Below are 23,503 nucleotides of genomic sequence, written 5' to 3' on the forward strand. Positions count from 1 at the left end.
TATATCGTTGGGGGTTTAATCCTGGAGCAGGTCGAATTATATATACCTACCCGACCTATCTCTTTACCTATCTCGTACATAATATATACTAACAACAAAAAGTTATGAACAGGATTACAACGCACTTCTAACCTCTACACTCGATGTTCTAGACGACCCTAGGCGGTCCTTTGAATACAAGATCATCGAAATCCTTGTTCATATCCTTCACAGGGCGAGAAGTCAGAACCCAAATTTTCAACTATGAGTTACCTGACAATCACCACTCAGTAATTACACCCGGTATAGCGTTGAGGGAATCTAACTCCGTTCTCGCCCACAGTTACGTCACCGGGTACATTCGATTCTGGAACGAGGTAGACACGCACTGCGATCGAATCAGCTGGATCTCGTGGCCGCACGACAAAATCTACCTCACTACGACGTTACGCAGGGACATAAACTCGCTGGTTTCGAAGCTCAACGGCATCCTTCGGCGTGCCGTGGAGGGCCTCAGCAGGGCGCAGCCCGGTGTCTACTTTGTCGACGAGTTCGAGCAAAAGTTTGACGGTCACCGCTTCTGCGAGCACAAGAAGGACTGGAAATACCACAACAACCCCATCGACCCGAAGACGTGGTTCCTACACTACAACTCTCCCTACCAAGACCCTCCGGCCGCTGGGACCAGCAACGGTACCCAGTTTCAGCAGAATTTAGGCAATAGCGATACCCCGTTCCAGCAGAGTTTGGGCAGCAACGGCACCCTGTTCCAACAGGTCTTAAACCTCTTAATTAGTCCCGCCCATCAATAGGAAGTCGGCTGAGGACCAGATCCGGGAAGCGATAGCCAGTGGGGACGGAGCGGCGAGGTTCCCCGCCCTCGCGACCCCCGAAGCCACCGAGTGGGCCCTGAAGGACCTAGCCGCATCTGACCCGTCAACATTCAGCCTATAGCCCGTCACATAGATCCGAGTGATGCATCCCAAGGGGTCTGGATACACCCAGATATCCGACGCAGTGATCGACAAGGTTCGGCAGTTCAGTGCGACCGGGCATAAAGGCTGACCTCTCCCCCGAGGACAACCCCACCCAGGCGGCCGAGATGGACGCGAGTTACGACTACGACATTAACGCGCCGTCCTTCCCAACGGCGAATAGGACGTCGAGGTATACGAGCAGGACTTCAGTACACGAGGGAGGGGAACGGGTTCAGCAAGCTGCTGTACCCGGACCGCGATCCCGTCGAATACAAGGAATACGGTAACAAGGGCGGAAGCAGGGCAAGACGAACTAGTACGACAACCGGTTTGTCGGCTTTTGGAGTTACAGCTGCCATCCGTCCATCTACTGCGAGTTGTAGGCGATGTGTATTCTATATTATAATGATGTCATGGGTAAGTATTGGACAAGCCTGGCTTTTCCCTTTTGTCGCGCTGGAAACCGCACTTGTGGAGCTCGGCTCTCACCGCCGAGCTCAGCAGCTCGCCCAGACCATTTCCTTTGTGTATTTAAGCCAGTTCTTCAGTCTCCTACTGCAGTAGATAGATCTTCAGAGACTTCAACCTTTCCACACACTTCCCACGACCTCTGCTGAGCTCCTGTACGCGTGACACCTTTGGTATGGTTGGTTCTGGTACGTTAGCAGTAGCGGCGAGGAGACGCAGCGCGAGCTGGCTCAGGTCTCGTTAAGTGCCTTACCTTTCATAATTTTTTTTTTTTTTTTGGCTCAAGTCAATTTACCAGTTTCTCAAATTCAAGTCGCCGGGGTCAAATCTCCAACCACGGCCCTATGGTCACTAACATAGACGCCCTGTAGTGCTGCACCACGACGTTAACGACCTCGTACCGCTGCAGAGCAAACAGTCCCTCCTCCGCCAGGCCAACCTAGACAGAGTCGTCAGGGAGCGTCGATGGCGCTATGCAGGAATGTAGAAGAAATATACCTTGCTTTAATGATAGGTGAAAGACGAGTGCAGATGCCCCCTTTTCCGCTCCCCGTTTTTACCTGTATCAAGGCGCTGCGCTGCCACCAACATTGCCGCTTCGGGGGATCTGTATGGGCCAGTCAGACAGTACCTACCTAAAGGTGCCTACCTGTTACCTGTTATCCCGCCAAAGGTGTGCGTGTTTGAGGGGGCAGGGGGTATGCGAGAGAGTCACAGGGGAAGGATATCTACCTTATTCACGCTTCAAGCAGGGTTAGGGTAATAGAGGAGGGCTATTACTGCGAAGTGGGGGTTTAGAGAGATATTCTGGACTAAGGTACTTTCCTAGGCATAATATTGCCTCTCGTTGGCAGCTCTGGGTGACGAAGTTTTTTCTAGCGCTGTCATCGTTCTACTAAGGATCTTCCAGTTCTTTAAAAGGTGGGAGAGACGTATCTATGGCGAAGCAGCGTGACCAACGGCTAGCCACATGAGTGCCCTCGCCGCCTAAGCTCTCTGAGACGCAAACCCTCTTAAAGTACTTACTACCTCCTACGCACCATGCAACCTCCCCAATGCATCTTTGCAAGCAATTTTCAGCAAGAAACAGAAGCCAGCCTAAAATAAACTAGAGCAAGAAACAAGGTCGCAAATTACTTGTTCATACAACCAACCTAGTCGAACAGAACAAAACAGAACAGAACAGAACAGAAAGTCAACTGAGTCAATACAGCCGAGTGTCAAACATCTCCCGGTACCACTTATACATCTGCAGACTGCCGGAGTTGTTGCGGGATCGGTTGCGGCAGCGTAAGACGGCTTGAACCGGCAGTTCTTGCCGCGGCCGTTGATGCCCTTGTTGGCGTTGATGTGCAAGGCCGTGAAGTACTCGATAAATTCCTTGCCCTTCGGCAGTACCGAGTCGACGTCTACGATGGTCGCGAATTTGTTTGTTCGGGAAGTTATAGTTTAAGAGATGGAGTCGGTCTTGGCAAGTCTGTATGGAGGCTACATATCAGCATATGAATTACCAAATCCTGTTCAATCACGGGACTGATGTATACCAGAAGGTTTCTCGTATCTAACTATAGGCAACCGTCGTAAGGGGCTGGAAGCAAGGTAGATCGAGGTAGAGAGCGAATAGTCTGAATTCTAACTCACTGTTTTGGCCGCTGTTAGGCCTAGCTTGATGTCTGGTGATTGGAGACAAGCGATCCCAAGGGCAGGTGTGAGGCTGCAGCGGCCTGCTTCGGCGTCCCGTTGCTGTGTACTAAGGATCCGCGAATTGATATGATCGAGGAATTCAACAAGGGCGCCGGTTCGGGCCGTCCCAAACCATCGAAATGAGAGAGCGGATGTCCATGCCATTGTGTGGAACGCCAAAGAATAGGGTACTGTGCAATTCCATATATCGCTCGGATGAGGCGCAAGCAGTCTTCGTTCTTCGATCTTGACAACGCCATTGTCATCTGTATGGCGTAAAGATCCAGACACTGCAAACTTGCAAGCGTTATGATCTCACTTGTTTGACGATTAATTATCTTAAGCTGCGAACGATTAGAATGACCGGTTTGACGGTAACGGCGCCAGCAAAATGCGAGCAGATGGCTGTGGAAGGATTTGCAAGGTCCTCCAAGTTTCGTATGCTCTTACTCTGTGCAACAGTCGATTCATAGCCGTATATCATCATCCGCGCCATCGGCCGACCCGTGCCCTCCCTGGTGAGGTCGAGTGGGTGAGAGTCCTGCAACCACATATGGGTCCCGGCCCTTTTTCTGGAAGGACCCAGAAGCGTGTCCACTAAGCCCATATATCACAATGACACTGAGTCTATTGGGGTCTAGACGTCTATACTACGTCTTGCGGTTAAGCTCGATCATTTACTCGACTTTGTATCCTGTTGAGGTGGAGCAAAGAGCGTCGTGATACCAAGGAAGTGATCATCGAAGCCTGAGGTACTTGTCGCGGGTAGGCTCATCCCAAGGCGGCTTCGGCTCTTATGTGGCTGACGGGAGGGTGCGCAAGTAGGGCTGTGCAATGGATGGACTGATTGGCCATAAAAGCAGCGACGCCCGATTGTGCGGCAGTTTTAGACAGATCCGGATGATGCGCCCCCGCTAAGCATCCGTCTGGCTGGCAAAGGGATAGTTGCCTCGTGGGCTGACAGAAAGGCATACGAAAAGAAATGTGAGAGCGGACTGGATCGAAAGATGAGAGGCTCAAGCTGGTTCAAGCCACGTCGCGCAGCACATGCGTATGACACTGAGGCCCAGTCGGTCTTGCCGTCGCTGCTAGATGCTCGTCAGTTTATGCCCATCCAGTTTGGTCCGATAGTTGGCACCAACGGTTTGGCTCGGCGACATGACAGTCGATTCACCAATGGACCAGTCAAATGGACAATTCAATACAAACAAAGGCGAAGTACGCATACAATTTCGAGGTCTGGCCACTGATCAATCTGCTCCGCCTCACTTCATCTACCGAGTGCGTGCTATTGGTGGAACCCCGCATATGAGAGGTTGCCAAATCTACTGGTTCCGCAGCGCCCTCTAGCAAAGAGCTGAGAACATCCAAGTTGGTGATAATAGTTACTGCCGCCCTTCGCGGCGCTGGGGGACGCCGCAGTTTTCACATAGCGTAAGGTATTCACCAACTTCAGTTGAATAGCCGGAAGTTCCAACACCAAGGAGGGTCGACAGCTCGGCGACTATTATCCCCACTTCTTCACCCTCTCACTAAACGTTCGTCTTGGAAGGAGCTGCGCTGAGGGGTTCGTCGAATATTGGTCATGTCGCTACGAGGCTCTGGGGGCAACGGGGTCATACAACACCATCAGCAGGAGAACAATGTACAAACCCCCAACCACGCCGCCCTTTACTCCGGAGGCCGAATTATTCCATTGCAAGACATCAACACAGCCCACGACAGAGGTCTTCATTCCGGATAACGACCTTGCCACAAGCCTACCCTGCATATTCATTGATCGGAGCGAGGAAATCCTGCTAGTCTCCAACCACGTCCGAGCGTTTATCATGGAGGACCTCTCGTTTTCTCGGCTCGACGTAGCTTATAAATACCTATGGTGGGCTGGGCGGCAGTTCCCCGCTCGTCCGTTGCATCGACAGGTCCACGAGCTCGGCAGGACGGTCGCCGTCACCTATCGAGCAGACCTACACCTGGTCTGGTGCCCTCAGACGAGACGGATCTTCCTCAAACCCTTGCCGAGGTACTTGCTCTCTCATTTCTGCTGGGCCAGCCATGTGAGCATAGACCGGGACTTGGACGCGGGCGCCCGTGGCTTCCTGCTGTCGTATATCTGGCTGATCCGCAACGAGCACGACTGGACTTTGGCCCATGACGCCCGCCTACTACCAGCCGAGGTGACCTGGGCGGCCTGGCGCGATTTTGTAGAGTCTCTTATCAGAAGTGGGGGACTGAGTGTCAATGGGTTGGTCAACGTCCACAGACGGTTCCACTACGGCGAGCTGAGAGTCAACCGTCTGAACCACATCTATCGCCTCATGTGCCCTTTTGATTGGCAACGACTGTTTCGGGGCTACGGCGGACTGCTGGCCCCAAGCTACAGCGACTTCTTTCGGAAGCGTTTTCGATGGATCGTTATTGTATTTGCCTCCTGCACCACTGTGTTATCTGCCTTGCAGGTCGGGCTCGCTACGGACGTTCTGGGCTCCTCTAAGACGCTGCAAGATGTTTCGAGCGGGATCGTGCTTTTCAGTCTCATTGTTTTGGGCATTACCGTCGTCGTTATTTTCGCTCTGTATATCGGGTTGTTCGTGTTCTTTTTGGTGAAAACATTGGTGAATACAGCAGCTAGAAAGCAGAAGAGGAGAATATGGGCGGACAGACCATAATAGTGTTTGAGGTGTTTATGAAGCTGACCAGCGGGGATAAGTAGTGAAATGGAAAAGTATTCCAAGTTCGGACCACCGTATCTTGCAATTAATTAGTAGGCACGTCCACAGCCCGCACCGGCGTCGAGTCCCCCTTTGCTTTGCAAGATGGGTACTATAAGCGCGTAGCTTAGTGCAATGTCCCACCAGCCCAGTACAAGCGAGATGCACGAGAAGTACTGCTTGTGCCGTTTGGACAAAATCGGACCCGAGACCAAGGAGTCCGCGTCGCCCGGATGCACGATGTCGCCTGTCGGGCCGCACATCTCGACCCTCTCGCAGCAGCATGCGGTCAAGCAAGTTGGAGAGGGCGCGAACTGACTGGGTGGGGGCTGGAAAGTAGGTTGATGCTGAGCTTGAAGATGGTGTTTGCTGCGGAGGATGATGTTCCGGAACGGGGGTTTGGGTTGACGGTTGGCTTTTGTTTATTTTAGGGTGTTGTCTCCCACTCTCGGGGGTTGCGGCGGCTTCGCTGAGAGGGCTGTCTGGAGGCGAAGGCATGATCGGCCCCATCAAATGTAGAACGGACGAGCATCTCGTCTTGCAGTGCGAAAGCCGACCCGGATATGCTGGCAGATTGCAGGAGAGTGCAAGAGGGTGTCAATTTCCCTCGTAGCTGTAGACCGACAAAACAAGCTGAAATCGATATAAAAAGGGAGATGGTCGAGAAGGGAGAAAAAGCTGCGACTACGGAAAGGCAATTGGTATGTGCAGAAAGAACTCTTAAATAGGAAGTACAGAAAAGATACCTGACGCATGCCCAAGGCACCGGCGATGCTGCTGCGAAAAGGGTGAGAGTTCGACTTTGAAGCTCAAGCGCAACTGGATGTTTCCCTACAAACGAAAGCAAGACGGCGGTGCTAACGTGGAGGTCAACACGAGGTAGGCATCCGTTTCCATTGAGTGAATACGCACTAAGGGAGTTCGGACACTTGACTACCTAGTAGGCAGTCCAAATTCATCGCATCGGACTCGTATTAGGGGCGGAGCTGCCGGACTAGAATGGAACATCGCCAGTCCCGCTCATCCTTATAGATGTTTGAACTAGTATCCTGTGGCGCTTAACGTGCAATTGCTGCTCTGCATCGCGGTTCCGCTTTGCAACACATGCTGACTAGCATCTGCAGGTCGCGGTCATAGAACAAGATATAGTGTCGCTCCCGACGAGTTTCGGTCTGATCTCTAGGGTTTCCTCGCTAGACTACCTAGAGTAAGAGTCTAAGGGACATTGCTCTTGCATTTCCTACGTCTCGATCCTTGCGACACTTCCTATACGTCCACGGGAAATAGAGCTGGTTTAAACTGCGAGCCAATCAAACCAGTAGGATCTCGGCCGTCACCAATCAGAAGTCATTACCTAGGAAAAGGAGGGTGCTCCTATCAAAAGAGCCAGGCAGCCGCTCCCGGCGACTTCGGCGCTGACACCCATGCCCCGATTATTGGTGTGGCAAGTTCCGGTGGGTGACACGGCATGGGTTGCGAAACGCACTTAACCCCCCTATGCTGGCAAGGCTCTGAAGAGGGGTTTTCTCCATTCTCACCGTTGACGAGGGGCTTTTGAGACCGTCTCTGGACGATTCTCCTGGCTCCAAGAAAAAAACAACATCCGGGTGCATGTCTCTCATAACAACAACCCATGGCACCAAACCAGGAGAGTCACGTGTATCGGATTGCCGGCCTCCCCCCTGAAGTGGACAGCCGGGTGATGGCAAAGTCGTTTCTCGATGAGTTTTTTGGTTCGGATTCTCAGACGACTGTTAGGTCGTTGGGCGCTCACCACCAAAGGGACTCGATGGTCGCTATTGCCACGTTCTCCCGAACCCCAGACCGTCTTCGGCAGGGAACTTCTTGGACCTGGGAAAATGCCGTGCACCTGGGCAATAAAAGCCTCACCGTTCGGCTCGAGATTGACACTAGCTTTCTCGGTTTTACCCCGCTGAACACTGTCAGCGGCGATGACAGAGGCACAATCGACTTCATTGCCGTGAGCAGCCTCAGCAGCCATCCGTTTGGGTCGTGGAAGCAAAGGGGAGACCCTTTCATGTGGCTTGTGGACGATGATGACTGCGTGTCACCCAATGTGCGGACACTGCTCTACGGCTACGATTCGTCGCTCTTTAGCAGCATGTCGTTCCAAGATTTGTGCGATATTGAGAATGCACTAGCAAGCGCCGTGACGGGCTTACGGCCACAGCCAGCTCATGCAGCATCGTCCCGGCCGAGGCCAATAGTCTTCCTTGCCCACAGCTTGGGGGGCTTGGTGGTCAAGCAAGCCATCTGCCACTTGTCAAGGACAGACCCTGCGAACACCCAATGCGTTCATGGGCTTGTTTTCTTTGGAGTCCCGCATGACGGGCTTCTTGTGGAGCCATGGCTGCGCATCATGGGCAATGAGCCAAACTGGAGGCTGATAGATAACTTGAGACCAGGCTCTCGTGTCTTACAACGATTGAGCGAGAACTTCATAGAAGCGTTCACATACCCTTCCACGAGGGTGATTTCCATCTTCGAAACGCTTCAAAGCAGGACCACCATAGTTCGTTGGGTGCCAAACCATAATTCAGGAGCTATTTACAACCCTAACCCTATACAGCACGGAGCGTTTCAAAAGGAATGTATCTGCCCTCACATGGGAATTGGATGAGTTGAAAAAGGTCGCTAGTATATTGTGGCGACGGATTGGTAGCGTATCGATCAGTTTTGTCCTTCCTCCTTAATGCCATTGCCCAGGCTTACCCTCAGCGAGGTGTTCCGTGACTCGGGCTTCCTGCCTCCCAATGAAGCAGGTGAAACCAGAACATCTTCTACTACCTCTAATAATATTGAATGGGTGTCTTGGGGAAGTTACTACTATTTATTGCCAGCCCTCTTCTCACTCATCACATTTTGAGCTGCAGGTCTCTCACTCAGCATTGCAGAGATCTACAAGCCGGGGTTGGGGTTTGCTAATCACGCGGTCATGGAGAATGCGTGAGCAACCCCTGCTGCAGATTACCCCGCTCAAGTTCTGTCACGCGTCGCAGGAGCTCAGCAGAGGTCGTGGGAAGTGCGTGGAAAGGTTGAAGTCTCTGTAGATCTATCTACTGTAGTAGGAGACTAGCGAAGGACTGGCTTAAATACAAAGGAAATGGTCTGGGCGAGCTCACATGATGAGCTGCTGAGCTCGGCGGTCAGGAGTCGAGCTCCACTAGTGCAATTTCCAGCGCGACAAGTTCTCTATTCAACGGAAGTGCCTCGAGCTGAAATGGAATACCGAGGCCATGCAGCATTGTCTTATATCTAATCCACAACCACACCAGACACATCCCGCGGACTGTTACACTTGAGATGCTGTCCAAGATTGCTGTGTGGGTAGATTATTACGGACTCTACGAGGCTCTCCACTTTTGCACCTCACTGTGGATTGATCACCTGCGTTGCTCGCTTCCTACGGTATACGGCAGAGATCTAATGCTCTGGATATATGTGTCCTGTGTTTCCATGGACGCCGCTATCTTCAAGACTGTTATAAAGCTTGCTATTGAGCAAACTCCGGGAAAGATACCGGCGATTCACCTCCCGATCCTAGAGAGGGTAATTAGTAGGTTTCAGGTATAAAGAAACTCTACTTCCTATAGTAACTGATAGTACTATGGTAGGCCAAATCAGTATATATAGAGAAACTGCGCTATCGCAATCGGCTCTTCACTGGTGAATCTCAAACTTGCCCTTCTCAATGGTAGAGTCGGCTATTCCTCTGAATGCCGCTCCCTTCTTCTTGATGTACTTATCATGTACATATATAATAACGGTTTTCCGGAGGCTCCGATAAAGATGTCATCCGAAGGCTGCAACCACAGAGGTACTATTAAACGGGTCTAGGAAATGACGTCCCCAAGCAAAGGCTGGCACCAGGCTGATCCTGTTTCTTTAAGCTACAGGCTACGTGAGATTCCGCTCCGCAGCTTAACCGAGTCTTTTATCAACAAGGCCATCGGAGGTTATTATACTTAAGGTGCAATTGCTGGACGGCAATTTGTGGCGTTGCTTTTATGCAACAGAGGTATAAGTAGGCTAGGGCTATATGACCAATAAGGGTTGGAAAAAGATAAGCGTCAAAGTATTGGGTACTGGAAACTAGATGGACTTCTAGAAAGCCGAGGACTTCCACGTACCAAGCAATACCAGAGGTTCGTGCATAAAGAACCCGCAGTCTATCTGAAATGGAATCAATTATGTGGCGCTGCACTCGCATACGTCTGCGAGGGAACTCTCTATTTTGTACTCCCTGTCTTCGAGGATCATCAGAAAGTGACGAGAAAGCAGGTCCAGGAGCTGGTAAGCAGAGCAGACACTGCATTGTTCTGTTCTATGTTACAGGAGGTGGGGTACGTACAACGCTTGTACAAGGTTGGTAGTGCTTTTCAGATCGGGATCTTTGGGTCTGCAGAGTTTAAGTGACGGCCATTTGAAGCCCAGCTATATAAGAATCTATCTAAGCTTTGTCTGGATGATCTAAGTCAATGTACCCACTTTCGGAACACCCCACATTCGGAACAGTCTTAACATTACACTGCTATTTTCACCTACTTACTTCAACTTACCATAACACAATCAATTCTAGACCAAATTACCCTATATTTTAACTACTTCTTTATTAGTTATCTACAATGTTCTATTCTGAGCAACATATTCAGAAGGTCTTTACTTATCTTGAAAAAGGCTAATCTTTCTGTAAGATCCAGACCCACTTCGGGATACTACCTTCAACTTTATATAGACGAACTCGAGGTTAGTAATCTAGAGCAGAGGTATTCGAAGCCCACCAAATCCTATCTGAATTATAGGAAGCTAGATTGACTGAATGGACCTTAACTCAAGAGGCCCTAGGCCTCCCCTAACTTACACGCAGTTACAGGAATTTGCAAGCTATATCCTGGGCCTCGATACAAAGCTTTCAGCAGTCGAGAGGTCTTAGGTATAGCGGTTCCTATGTAGGAACCTAGTCTTGAAGACCAAAAGAACCTGGTAGATAGATTCAGCCTAGATCAATAGAGCTACTAAACTAGTAATTAGAGAATGGTTCAAGTATCTAACAGCCCCTGCTATCCGGGACATTCTTTCTGAGAACCGTTGGAATCTTGACGAAGCTAGGATAATGGAAGGTCAAGGCGATAACAGTTTGGTTGTTAGAAGTCGGTTTTGCAAAGGAGTACAGAAAAAAGACCAGAGCAAGCGTACTTGGACTTCTTTTATCGAGGCCATCTCAGCAATAGGGATATCACTCCCCGAGACCATTATTTTCAAAGGCAAAAGTGTTCAACAACAGTAGTTCTCTATCGACAAAGCTGAATTCGATAACTAGCTCTTCACTGCTACCGAAAAAGGCTGAACTACCGATGCTATAGCTTTAGAATGGCTGCAATAGGTCTTCATCCTAAGGACCTAAATTCGGAATCCTTTTTCAAAGCAGCTACTTATCCTAGACGGCTATAGCTCTTATATAACAAATGAATTTATATAGAAGTACTTCAATAACAATATCCACCTAATTTTCTTGCCTGCCTATACCTCCTATATTCTCCAACCACTCGACTTAGCTATCTTCAGTCCTCTAAAGCGAGCTTACTAGAAGAAGCTCAACAACTTAGTTTCCTAGACAGATTCTACAGTTATAGGTCAAAGGAATCTGTTGATCTGCTTAATAGCCACCTAGAAGAAGGTACTAATAGCCTAGAATATTAAAGCAGATTGGAAAGTAGCTAGGTTGTAGCTTATATCAGTAGTCAAGCTACTGATAAGCCTATTGTTGTTAGATAATTCGAACTAAGCCACTAGATCCTAAAAAACGGGTCTACCTATATTGCTAGAACCCAGAGTAATAGATCAACTAGACTATCAGGTTAATAGAGTTGTTATTTCAACTTCTAAAAAGAGGTTTGAGTTGTAAGGTTATCTTACCACATTGACTACTTAGGATCTACCCCCTAGAATTCTCTGGCATCTAACCCGTAAAGTTGGAAAAGCCTTTCCAACAAGGACTTCGAATTAGCTAAACTACGGTACGAAAATAAGGCTCTGAAAGCCTAGATTGAGAATATCTAGTCTGTTAAAAGGAAGAGAGTTGAAATTAACGTGAATACCAAGTTCACTACAGTCGACCAAGTCCACCAAGCCTAAATCAAGGCCGGGTATATTGAAGATAGTCTAGATGAAGAGAGCGGGTCTGAAAGTAGTAGTAATAGTAGTAGTTCAGTTGTTTCCTATATATTAGTCTGAGCAAAAAGGAGGTAATAGATAGAGTGTTGTTTTTAGTATAGATCCTTAAGACTGTTCCAAATGTGGAGTGTTTTATAAGTGGGTACGTTAACTTACCTTTCCTACTTGTTATACGTCCTGGTTCCCCTTTGCTCGAATGTAGCTAGACGGCGCTTAGTATCCTGAAGGGCACACCTGATATGAAGATCTAGGAATCTAATGGGATACGTTAAGCAGTTAACAAGTGACGTAATCTGCAATTAGGCCCGAGATATCACCTCGCACTTTCCATTCACAAAGGCAGTATCGGACCATTTAGCAAGATAGGAAATCCACTTGAATTACACTACGAAACTAAGTAGAAACCAAGCTACTCTTTTCTATTTTATCTACGCCATAGCTGAGCCCAATCCTTCAGACTATCCTCACCAGACTGCCTCTTCCACCTTATCGCAGTCATACACCCGAAATAACTCCATAGTCCGCTTTCGGACTAGAGATACTTACGTGAATCTTCACCGAACAGAAGCTTCATCATCTCTCCTCCGCCCTCTACATTCCCTACCCCTGCTGTAACCACGCCTTGTATACTTCTGTACGTCGTACTTAGTAAGAATGTTTATTACGTCCACCTAACAATAAAGTTGAACGATGGGGACTAGTAATCTACTATCCTCATTTATATAATTCTGTTTAGCACCATAATCTAGGAGCAACTTTACCACTTCGGAGTAGCCATTTGCCGTAGCCCAGAACAACGGAGTCTATCCAGCTACACTCCATACATTGAGGTTAACGGCACCGGTTGCCAGGAGAAACTAGACCACTGCTTTATACCTAACTGAAGATATAGTCCCCAAAGGAGTTACCCTGCGAATATTCAACGTATCTAGAGGAGTACTATCGTCTACAAGCTGACGAACAGCTATAGCGTCTCTATTTTTAATAGCAATATAGAACCATAAGATCTTAAGCCTACTCTCTTTATCACTACCGATACTAGAGCACTGATCGAGGAAACAAAGGAATTTAATCACCTTAAAACCCACTAATTCATTCGAAGCTACCTCTTTAAAGGCCTCTTCAGTGATCTTGACCTCGGCCTACACCGATCGAGGAGCAGTACCATCACTTCCTTGCTACTCCACTCGTTCCCAGCTACTGCTTTAACTACCTCTTCAGTGATCTTGACCTCAGCACCGTGCTGATCGAGGAGTAGTGCTATCACCTCCTTACCACTACCCCCTTCCTAGCCGGTACCCTCGTTCCCAGCTGCTGCTTTGACTACTTCTTCAATGATCTTGACCTCGGCACTACATCGATCGAGGAGCAGTGCCATCACCTCCTTGGCACTCTACTCGTTCCCAGCTACTACTTTGACCACCTCTTCAGTAATCTTGACCTTATCGCCGTACCAATCGAGGAGTAGTGCTATCACTCCCTTGCCGCTCCACCGATTCCCAGCTACTGCTTTAACTACCTCTTCAGTGATCTTAACCTCGGTGCCATACCGATCGAGGAGTAGTGCCATCACTTCCTTGCCACTCCACTCGTTCCCAGCTGCTGCTTTGACTACCTCTTCAGTGATCTTAACCTCGGTGCTGTACCGATCGAGGAGCAGTGCCATCACTTCCTCGCCGCTCGACCAATTCCCAGCTGCTGCTTTGACCACCTCTTCAGTGATCTTGACCTCGGCACCGCGCTGACCGAGGAGCAGTGCCATCACTTCCTCGCCGCTCGACCGATTCCCAGCTGCTGCTTTGACCACCTCTTCAGTGATTTTGACCTCGGCACCGCGCTGATCGAGGAGCAGTGCCATCACCTCCTTGCCACTATCCCCTTCCTAGCCGGTACCCTCGTTCCCAGCTGCTGCTTTGACTACTTCTTCAGTGATCTTGACCTCGGTGCCGTACCGATCGAGGAGCAGTGCCATCACCTCCCTACCGCTGCTCCTGTTCCCAGCTGCTGCTTTGACAACCTCTTCAGTGATCTTGACCTCGGCACCGCGCTGATCGAGGAGCAGTGCCATCACCTCCTTACTACTATCCCCTCCCCAGCCGGTACCCTCGTTCCCAGCTACTGCTTTGACCACTTCTTCAGTGATCTTGACCTCGGCACCGTACCGATCGAGGAGCAGTGCTATTACCTCCCTACCGCTGCTCCTGTTCCCAGCTACTGCTTTGATAACCTCTTCAGTGATCTTGACCTCGGCACCGCGCTAATCGAGGAGCAGTGCCATCACCTCCTTGCCACTATCCCCTCCCTAGCCGGTACCCTCGTTCCCAGCTGCTGCTTTGACCACTTCTTCAGTGATCTTGACCTCGGCGCCGTACCGATCGAGGAGCAGTGCCATCACCTCCCTACCGCTGCTCCTGTTCCCAGCTGCTGCTTTGACAACCTCTTCAGTGATCTTGACCTCGGCACCGTGCTGATCGAGGAGCAGTGCCATCACCTCCTTGCCACTATCCCCTCCCCAGCCGGTACCCTCGTTCCCAGCTGCTGCTTTGACCACTTCTTCAGTGATCTTGACCTCGGCGTCGTACCGATCGAGGAGCAGTGCCATCACCTCCCTACCGCTACTCGTGTTCCCAGCTGCTGCTTTGACCACTCCTTCTGTAATCTGGACCTCGACCTCTCTCCAGTCAAGTAGAAGCGTCATTACATCTTAACCAAATGATGCTGCAATCTGGATCGTCCCTTCTTCCGTAATCTGAGCGTAGTCTCCTATTCGCCCAAGTAGATCCGCCATCACCATCCCTAGTCCCTCTACTCTCTCCAAATAAGGATCTAGCTTTCTGAATCCTGGTACTAGGTTGTCGATAGCTGCTAGCGTATGCGGATACTTCTTTCCAGATGTCCTTTCGCCAGACTCCACTACTTTTCGAAACCTCCTAACTGCTTCTTCATACTTCCCCAAGACTCTGCATAGTAATCCGAGGTTCTGGAATCTAGCCACCTAGTCTAAGTCATTTTCCAACCCAGTCTTTGCATACTTGGGTACTCGGCTATTTATGACGTATTCGTAGTCTTCTCCATGTCCCAGCCTTTCCCAAGACTTTTCCCAATCCCAGACGAGTAGAAAATCATGGGGAAAGATTGTCGTCGACCGCAAAAGGCCTGACCAGTCGATATTTGGTCCCTCTCTTCGTTCGTCATCCGTAGGGGTAACGGCAATTGCAATAACAGCACAATAATCCTCGCACAGCCTGATAATCGTAGGCTTTGATGCTCCTTGCAAAAGACACAAAACGTCGCCCGTCTGGATAGGTTTCGCCGAGGCCTGGAGAATCCAGCGAGCGCTCCCTTTCTTCCCCCAGCCCAAGTATCCCGACATATTCTTGGAGGTGATGTCCACACTCTGTCTATCATTCCAATCACCGCCGCTTTCCACCGAGGATACTTCACCAAGAACACAGCCCTTGCTCTTGATTACTGCAATCTCATTTTCCTCCCAAGTCTCCACAGATGCTTGCTCACCGATAAGAGACTTGATAAGTCGGTAAAAGAGGGTTTTCCACAAAATATTGTAGTCAGGCGATAGACCAGCTCGGATGTGATCATCAGAGCTCATGCCGAGCAGGGCATAGACCTTGTCCCGGCGATCCGTAGCCTTGCGGTTGTGGTACATGTCTACTAGCTCACCCAAGGGCCGTATATTAAGACAGAACCCGCCCGACTCGATCTCTTTAGGCCGGAAGATTGTGCGCCTTATTAGGTAGGTTGCCGAACGGATTAGACTCAGTAGGTCTGGGTGGGTTCCGTAGGAGAAGTTCAACGAGTGAAGCCCTAAGCAGAAGGCGTGTCCATCAACCTCCGTCAAACCGCACATGATGAGGACATGCTGAGCCGCAGCTACTTCCTGAAGCACCTAAGCAGAACTTGTCAGCATCCTGCCGGTTCTGCTCCATGTCTGTTTGCTTACCCAGATGCGCTTGAACCACTGCCGCTGAAGCAATCTAAGGATTCCGTCCTGGTTTACTGGGTGTTCTTTTTTGGGCAGCTCAGCGGCAGCTCTGTGTATTCCCTCGAGAGCTTGTTCGTTGTCGGCTTCCGCCTCCCCAAGCCAAACGATGACACGGCTTGCCTTAGCATAGATCTTTGCCATGGACTGAACTTGGCGGTTCCGTTCTTCCGTGTCGTTTTGGTTGATGCAGATGGCGTCAACCCATATGATTCGGTCCAAAGAGTGATCTCGAAGGCGTTTTAGTGCCATGTGAAGGTTCGTTGTGACGTATAGGTCACCCTTATCTGTATACACAGATTGGGGCTTTTCTTCTGAACCCCACACGTAGGACAAAGCCTCGTACGGATGGGTCCCTTTCCCTGAGTCCGAGAGAGAGTAGTCGAAGAGCTGGCATTGTATCCGGGCACCCTCGTCTCGGTGCGGCATCAGCCGCAGCAAGCGAATACACCCCTCCCGCAGAGGAGAATAGCAATACGCAGTCGACATTGTGAAAGGCCGTAGGAAGATGCGGCTAATGTGAAGAGGGCACTCCAGAGTTGCGTTTGACGCGCGAGGGGAGATCGTGTCCGGGGAGTTCCCGCTGCTGGCCTTGATAGAAGTCGCAATCGACGTGGGCAGGTCGGCAATCATCGGGAACCCGCCAACGCATGCTGGAGTCTGCACGCTACGTGGGCTTGCGGCGTCGTTTTGTCGACTCTCTCGGCGATGGATGGCAATGATGTCGATATCGGTGTCTCTCTCGTTCTTGTTGGGGTTGACTTGACGGAGGCAGACGTTGTCGTGTTGATCGTGTGGGATCCGAAGTCGGTCCCGCCGGAGACGGTGCGAAGTTGGGATGCACGGGCGCAGGATAGAACCAAAGTCAAATGGCAACCGCACCGACAAGGAGACAGAAGGCGGTTGTCCACCCGGCCAGAGAGATGCCCTGGTAAGGGTTGACGGAAATCAAGGCTCGACTATCAGCGGAGGTGCTTGTAAAGCCGAGACCTGCGAATCGAACAAATCCCCGCACGACGCTGCGCTTTGGCGGATGTTGCCGGGACTCCCCAAGTGGAGGCTGCTTCGTGCGCTGCGTGTCGGATGGCAGCACGTGGAGATTGGACAGTGATCAGTTCTCGCGGACGATGGCTAAATGCTAGTGTGAGAAGTTGAAGTTGGTGGTTCGGGCTCCGTTGGGCAGAGCAGCAAGCTCGAAGGGCCACAAAGCGTCCCCATCCAATCATCTCGATCCACGGGGCCGAGCGAGCGACGCCGGTCGCAGCCAACAATGCCTCGCGCAAACAGACGCGACGCAACCGGACAGCCGTTCACGAAGCCCAGCCAAACCACAGACGATCATGGCGTTGCATCGCGTTACGAACGAGAAACCCGTGTCTCTACACGCTCCCAATTGTGTCAGGGTAAACGGTGAAGCTGAAACGGAGAGAACAGAGGTCGATCCTCCCCCGAAGTTTTGGCCGGTGGATTTAGCTAACAGCGTGCACAGTGACCCCGTGTGTCTGCCGGTTCCTAAAGGCAAGGCAGATGCGCCAGCCTATCCGGTCTCGTCCCGACAACCAGCCTCCATCACTCCCGCCCGCGTCCCACATGGCTCCGCCAAATTCTCCCGTTCTGGCCGGTACGCTAGCAGCACTGTCAGCGTTCAAGCGTCGACAGCGTATATAGCTCGATACCGGGGTGCTTGGGAAGGGAAGGGAAGAGCACCCGGATTGATTCCGTGGTTAGTAATCCCCCCCCCCGGGGGGCTCTAGTCTACTGGTACAAATAACTACCAATTTCGAAGAGCTTTATCGCGCTGGCAGCGAGCACGAGCGGAGGCGCAGAAGAGTCCCACTTCCCGCGCTATCCCCCAGAAAAGACGCTACCTCCACTACGCTCTCCAATTCCTTCGCCTCCGCTTGGCCAGAAAAAGGTATCGGCGGTAACTAACGAGGAGTAAGTCTATCTAACTAAGGGTAAGATCAACCGGATCTCCCGGCTATCCCCTCCCATATCATGCCCACGAGGAGCCGCCACCTTCACTTCCCGAGTTAGGTCTATTAGAACCCTTGGTATGGATCCAGCCTCCTCCAAGTACGGCTCGCGGATCGTGAGGACATGGTCGCGCGCTCGCCTTCCCTCGCGGTTTCCAGAGCAAAGTGCCGGTTGGTGGCGCATCAGATCTCGTACCCAGGCGTCGCAGTCCCACTTGACCCAGTAGTCGACCACACCGTTCCAACTCTTAGGCGGTTTCGCGAGATTCACGTACACCACTTTCCCGGCCAGCTTGTGGATGATCTTCGCCAAGTCCTTCACGAGGAGCTTAACCCCGTCTGTCGCGAGGCTGGTACCCATATTCTGGGCATCCGAGCGTAGATCTGAGTGTGGCCTGGAGCCGGGGATCCGGGTGTGGCATCTGAGTGTGGATGGTCGTAGCATCTGAGTGTGTCCTGGAGCCGGGGACCTGGGTGGGCATCTGGGTGTGAATCTGGGTGTGGCATCTGAGTGTGAATCTGGGTGTGGGTGTGTCATCTAGGTGTGACGGATTAGCCTGTCTGCTTTACCTCCAAGTCGACCTTCACTGTCCGGCGCGCACGGCTGGGAAAGCCATCGAAATAATGGCCAAAGCAGCCATTCTTTAGCATTAGGCACGTATAATCGAAATTCAAAGATTTTTATCTACTTAAGCAAAGCTATAAACTAGGTCACAAATGTACCAGTGACCTTCAGCATCCATCACAAGTTGAAATCCAGTAGGTGGATGAGCATGGCCACGGCCTGGTGCCCAAAGCCAGGATGCGAGCGGGGAGTGAGGGAGTGGGGAACACAGCTGCGACGAAACGCAACAAACAACCGCGACAAACCGCAGCAAATAACAGGCCAGGAACAAGAACAAGACCTGCCAGACCAAGGGGTGCGGTAAGTCGTCCAGCGAAATAACATTGAGAAGAGACTGGAGAAGCGGAGCATACACGAAAGAGTTCCCCGAGTTTACACTGAATATTGACAGGGTATATTGCCATGGAAGGCCGGCGAAACTCCCAGCGGCATATTTATCACAGTTTGCAGATAGGAATACTTGCGTTTTATATTACAGCAGGAACCGTCCTCTAGACATATTAACCGTGCGGTACAATGCGCTGAATGGCTATAGGCAAGATATATATATCAAGTTGGAAGATGAACAGATAATTCACCTGTTTTGTCTAACTCCATTAACTTAGATTGTAGCGGAACCTGGGGTAAGACTGAGTCTGGAAGTGGAGCTTTTCGGCGAGCCGCAGGGTAGCCTCCTGTGGCTAGATATAGCAATCATAGAGTAGGAGAATAGAACCATTAGAATACGCTATGCATCTTTTCTTCTCGTGCCGAGGTAGCAAACCTGTCAATGGCTTTGGCTTTCAGTAGTAAATACTGTACATTGTTAAGCGCGTTTAGGCGCCTGCCGCTTCCTCAACCTCGTTCTGATACGTCACGTCTAAGCACCCGGAGCCTTCATTTTGGACCCAACGACCTGGTATATATAGTAATACGAGGCGATATCCATGCGTTCATCAGACTCCTGCTTGAATGCTACTCAGATCTGTAGAGCAGACGGACTGGACAAGGGAACATGTGATCCATCGTGACCAAGCTTAAATCTCAGTACGGAGTGCAAAGAGAAATAAGTCAACCTGGCTCCCATTTAAGGACGGCGTACTTTTCTACGGGGCTCTCGGTCTCGCCGACGACCTGCAACAGTTGTTATCGCAGGCACCTATAGACCCAGTAGTCTCGAAGGACGAGAGCAACTACGTCCATTGAATAAAAGCTCTTTACCGAATTACAGTGTCACAACATACCCATAGCATATACGTCCATCCACCAGGGTCATGAACGTAATGCATCTTCAGGTAATGCCTTAAAGTACAGACTGGAAACTTCCCTAGCCAAACATCCGGACTTAGAGACAGAGGCTCAAGGACGGCAAAAACTGGCTCAACGGATCTGGATCAACTTAGAGTCTACCCTGCCCCTATATCGACATTTAATCTGGACAAAGGCCTGACCAGCCTAGGTGGAAAAGCTGGCAGACTGCGCGGGGTCTTGGTGCCGAACCTACCTAGGAAGGCGATGAAGTTGCTGACGCTGGTGTCGGAACGCTTCGCGAATTATAGTCCGTCGAATCCGTTAATGAAGGCGCATAAGACCTGGGGTGGGATAACGTTGAAGCCCCTGGCCGATGTGGGACTGGGCCTGTGGCCGGCTTCACACTGTTCGGCCTGGGGCCTGATTCAGACGCAGGCCAGTTCATGTAGCCGCGCGCAATGTTTGATCGCTTCCGGCCGGTTGGTCCTTACGATCCTGGTACTCTACAACGAAACTCACCATCGTGCCCCGGAGTTTCCACGGTGACCAGCTATCACCGGGCGATGAACAAGCTTCGGCTGTGTCTTACTGCACCGAGCCGAGTTATACGCGTGGGTCCTATCTTGCGCCCGAAAACCGCTCGTATGAACGGCAGGTTTCCTGACAGGCGCCCAATCGTTCAGATTGCCGAAACCAACAAACTCGGAGGGACCAGCCAGGCTAGCGAGAAAATGCGATCCTTGGACGGGGTGGAATATTAAACGGGAAGATCAGGTCCCTCAACCAACGAATACTCGACTCGAGTCAAAGCGACTCTGGCCGGATTACAACCACGCCCAGAGAAGAGACTCTTGCAAGCAATAGACCAGCGCAATGAAGGACACCAGATTGCCCTGCCGGTGCTACAGGGCCACGACGCTTACCACCCTTTGATAGATGCAACCGGCCGAACCCTCCAATATTGCCATAATGCAAACCGGGGGGGGGGGGGGGGGAGATGATTCCCTTCTCAGGGAATGGACTGCAAACAGGCGCTTTGGGGGCGTCCTAGCACATGAACGAACCATGCAGGGAGGTGTGAGACTCCGTGAATGCGGGGGTTGGGAAGAGGTAGAAGGCATATCCGCCGCTGCACAGGAGTGTTGGTGCTATGAAGGGCGTAGGGGACGGCTGGTTCAGGAGCTTTGAGGCCGTTTGACCGAGCATTCACCGACATGCATGAATAACGCCCAGGAAAGGCCTGAGTGGCGGCCAGTCAAGGAGCCTCACATCCATACCTACCTCAGGGCCGGGTTGGTCTTATGTAGCATACAAGCCTTCAGGGACATATTTCCCAGATGGTGTGGCGACGGCGAGGCAGATTTGTGCATCATCTCAGCAGCTAATGCCTGTGAGTCTAAGCTCACGAAGGAAAAGAGGAGGCGGCAGAGTCGATTGTTGCCTGGTCTAATCCTGGACTAATGATGCAATGCAAGCTGACGGACACGGGAATCATTCCCTTCTCGGCTAACAAACTAGGAACGTACATCGAAAGCGCCACTCGAATATCACGCATGAACACGCCATGCCTGAGATGGCGGACTTCGTTGAAGGCGAGAGTGGAGAAGGGGAGAAAGCATGAACTGGAGGAATGTTGGTACCACGGGGGAGAGGCGCGGGAGAGTGCCGATCCAAGAATTTGAATGACGCTGCCTGGCAATGAAGCCATGGGCACGCATAAATACCCCTAGAGAGGAATGCCAAAGTCGTACCAATCAAGGAATCTCGTGCCCATATTTGCCTCAAGGACCAGTTGGTCCATACCAGCATGAAAACGCTCATAAACCCCGTACTGGTCCTTTCATACCGAGGCCTATGGGAGGAGGCTGAGAAGCTGTTTGTACAGGTGATGAAGACTTTCAAGACCAAGCTTGGGGCCGATCACCCTTCTACGCTGAAGAGCATGGCCAACCTAGCGTCGACATACAGGAACCAGGGCTGGTGGGAGGAGGCCGAGAAGCTGGAGGTGCAGGTGATGGAGACTCGCAAGACCAAGCTTGGGGCCGATCACCCAAATACGCTCACGAGCATGCACAACCTCGCTTTCACTTGGGTCTGTAGCCGGGTTTCGAAGTCTGCGACCCTTTTGTGAGATATGGGCCCAGTGGTGAGACCTAAGACTCCGTCTCGGAGTTTCGAACAGGGGTACAGTGGCGGCCAAGTTCAGCGTCCGCAGTTTCATATCTTAAATTTTTCTAAGTGGGGCCATTTTTGGCTCCTTTATGCTGACATACAGTGTGCTACAATTTGTACTGTGTACTATGTCACCACCACCCTAACAGCCTAAAAGTAGTAGTCTGCGTGTATTTTGTCCGGCATTCCCGTTCAACGTTATTAGTGTATTACGGATGTGGTACGTAACTGCTGAAGTCCACCTTGACCCGAAAGCATCTGCCCTTCGAATTTAGCTGCTTGAACATGTGCATCGCATGCACATGTATGAAACCAATGAAGTATCAAAAGACAGCTCTAATTCAGCAATAAAAATACTATGCAATTCAGTTACAGTATCCACTGCCGACCGTAGATGTTATATAGCAAAGTTGCAAACTTCATTACTGTATAGTACCCCTTTATCCTGACGTGTTTGCAGCTTCATCATGAGAGCTACTCCCCGCTTTCCATTTGCGCATTGTAGAAGAACTAGATACTGTGTGTGGGTGTTTTAGGCCGAGTACTTGCTGCTGAAACTCGACGCACCGACGCATCAAGTTTAGAGCTTCGTCAAGGCGGCCCTGACTCCTCCAAGTGAAGGCGAGGTTGCCCATGCTGGTCAGCGTGTCGGGATGCTCCTCTCCTAGCACCCTCTTTCTCACCTCCATCACTTGCACACCGAGCTCCTCGGCTTCCCTCCATCGGCCCTGACTCCTCCAAGTGAGGGCGAGGTTGTCCATACTGGTCAGCGTATAAGGATGCTCCTCCCCCCATACCCTCTTTCCCATCTCTACTACTTGCACCTCAAGCTCCTCGGCTTCCTTCCATCGGCCTTGATTCCAGTACGTTGACGCCAGGCTAACTATGCTGCTCAGCGTGTTGGGATGCTCCTCTCCCAGCACCCTCTTTTTCGCCTCCATCACCTGCACACCGAGCTCCTCGGCTTCCCTCCATCGGCCTTGATCCCGGTACGTGAATGCCAGGTTGTCTATGCTGCTCAGCGTGTCGGGATGCTCCTCGCCCAGCACCCTCTTTCTCGCCTCCATCACTTGCAGCTCTAGTTCCTCAGCTTCCTTCGGCCGGCCCTGGTACACATATGTTGAAGCCAGCTCGGCCGTACTCCACAAAGTATTAGGGTGCTTCTCTCCCAGCAGTCCCTTCCGTATTCCTATTGCTTGTACAAGGAACCCCTCAGCTTCCTTCCACTGGCCCTGGTAGTTGAAAAATCCTGCTACACAATGTAGAAGCAACGCCCTTGCCAACATCTCAGCTCTCGACCCGGTGCCTTGGAACTTCAGCACGGTATATGCGTGCGGGAGGTATGCGCTGCACATCGCTCGGGTTTCATATGCACCATATGGATAATTCCGCGATACCACTAACAGTGCTTGTTCCGCGAACCGGTGCATCGTATCTTTCTTGCCAAGCCACCTCCGAGTCACCAACTGTACAAGCCGGTGCATATT

At 51.1% G+C, this 23,503-nt stretch overlaps 7 protein-coding genes across 7 annotated transcripts; 4 read left to right on the forward strand and 3 right to left on the reverse strand.

Annotated features, from left to right (window-relative positions):
- Positions 1-243: 243 nt before the first annotated feature.
- MFIFM68171_02156 (uncharacterized protein) lies at positions 244-791 on the forward strand (the record flags this gene model as incomplete). The annotated part of the gene is made up of 2 exons (XM_071057578.1): positions 244-269; positions 323-791. 2 exons carry the CDS (start codon positions 244-246, stop codon positions 789-791), a joined length of 495 nt encoding a protein of 164 aa, XP_070913679.1.
- A 3,959-nt stretch (positions 792-4,750) lies between these two features.
- Positions 4,751-5,776, forward strand: MFIFM68171_02157 (uncharacterized protein; the record flags this gene model as incomplete). Its single annotated transcript, XM_071057579.1, has 1 exon — positions 4,751-5,776. One exon carries the CDS (start codon positions 4,751-4,753, stop codon positions 5,774-5,776), a length of 1,026 nt encoding a protein of 341 aa, XP_070913680.1.
- Positions 5,777-7,451: 1,675 nt separating this feature from the next.
- MFIFM68171_02158 (uncharacterized protein) lies at positions 7,452-8,459 on the forward strand (the record flags this gene model as incomplete). The annotated part of the gene is made up of 2 exons (XM_071057580.1): positions 7,452-8,351; positions 8,409-8,459. The coding sequence occupies 2 exons, from the start codon at positions 7,452-7,454 to the stop codon at positions 8,457-8,459; spliced, it is 951 nt and encodes a 316-aa protein (XP_070913681.1).
- A 4,947-nt stretch (positions 8,460-13,406) lies between these two features.
- MFIFM68171_02159 (uncharacterized protein) lies at positions 13,407-14,711 on the reverse strand (the record flags this gene model as incomplete). Its single annotated transcript, XM_071057581.1, has 3 exons — positions 13,407-13,884; positions 13,966-14,270; positions 14,352-14,711. The coding sequence occupies 3 exons, from the start codon at positions 14,709-14,711 to the stop codon at positions 13,407-13,409; spliced, it is 1,143 nt and encodes a 380-aa protein (XP_070913682.1).
- A 3,246-nt stretch (positions 14,712-17,957) lies between these two features.
- On the reverse strand, positions 17,958-18,434 carry HST3_1 (NAD-dependent deacetylase hst3; the record flags this gene model as incomplete). Its single annotated transcript, XM_071057582.1, has 1 exon — positions 17,958-18,434. The coding sequence occupies one exon, from the start codon at positions 18,432-18,434 to the stop codon at positions 17,958-17,960; it is 477 nt and encodes a 158-aa protein (XP_070913683.1).
- Positions 18,435-21,461: 3,027 nt separating this feature from the next.
- MFIFM68171_02161 (uncharacterized protein) lies at positions 21,462-21,975 on the forward strand (the record flags this gene model as incomplete). Its single annotated transcript, XM_071057583.1, has 2 exons — positions 21,462-21,476; positions 21,637-21,975. 2 exons carry the CDS (start codon positions 21,462-21,464, stop codon positions 21,973-21,975), a joined length of 354 nt encoding a protein of 117 aa, XP_070913684.1.
- Positions 21,976-22,456: 481 nt separating this feature from the next.
- On the reverse strand, positions 22,457-23,371 carry MFIFM68171_02162 (Kinesin light chain; the record flags this gene model as incomplete). The annotated part of the gene is made up of 1 exon (XM_071057584.1): positions 22,457-23,371. The coding sequence occupies one exon, from the start codon at positions 23,369-23,371 to the stop codon at positions 22,457-22,459; it is 915 nt and encodes a 304-aa protein (XP_070913685.1).
- Positions 23,372-23,503: the final 132 nt, after the last annotated feature.

The sequence above is a fragment of the Madurella fahalii genome (assembly GCF_045866475.1).
Source record: "Madurella fahalii IFM 68171 DNA, scaffold_1, whole genome shotgun sequence".
NCBI classification, from domain to species: domain Eukaryota; kingdom Fungi; phylum Ascomycota; class Sordariomycetes; order Sordariales; genus Madurella; species Madurella fahalii.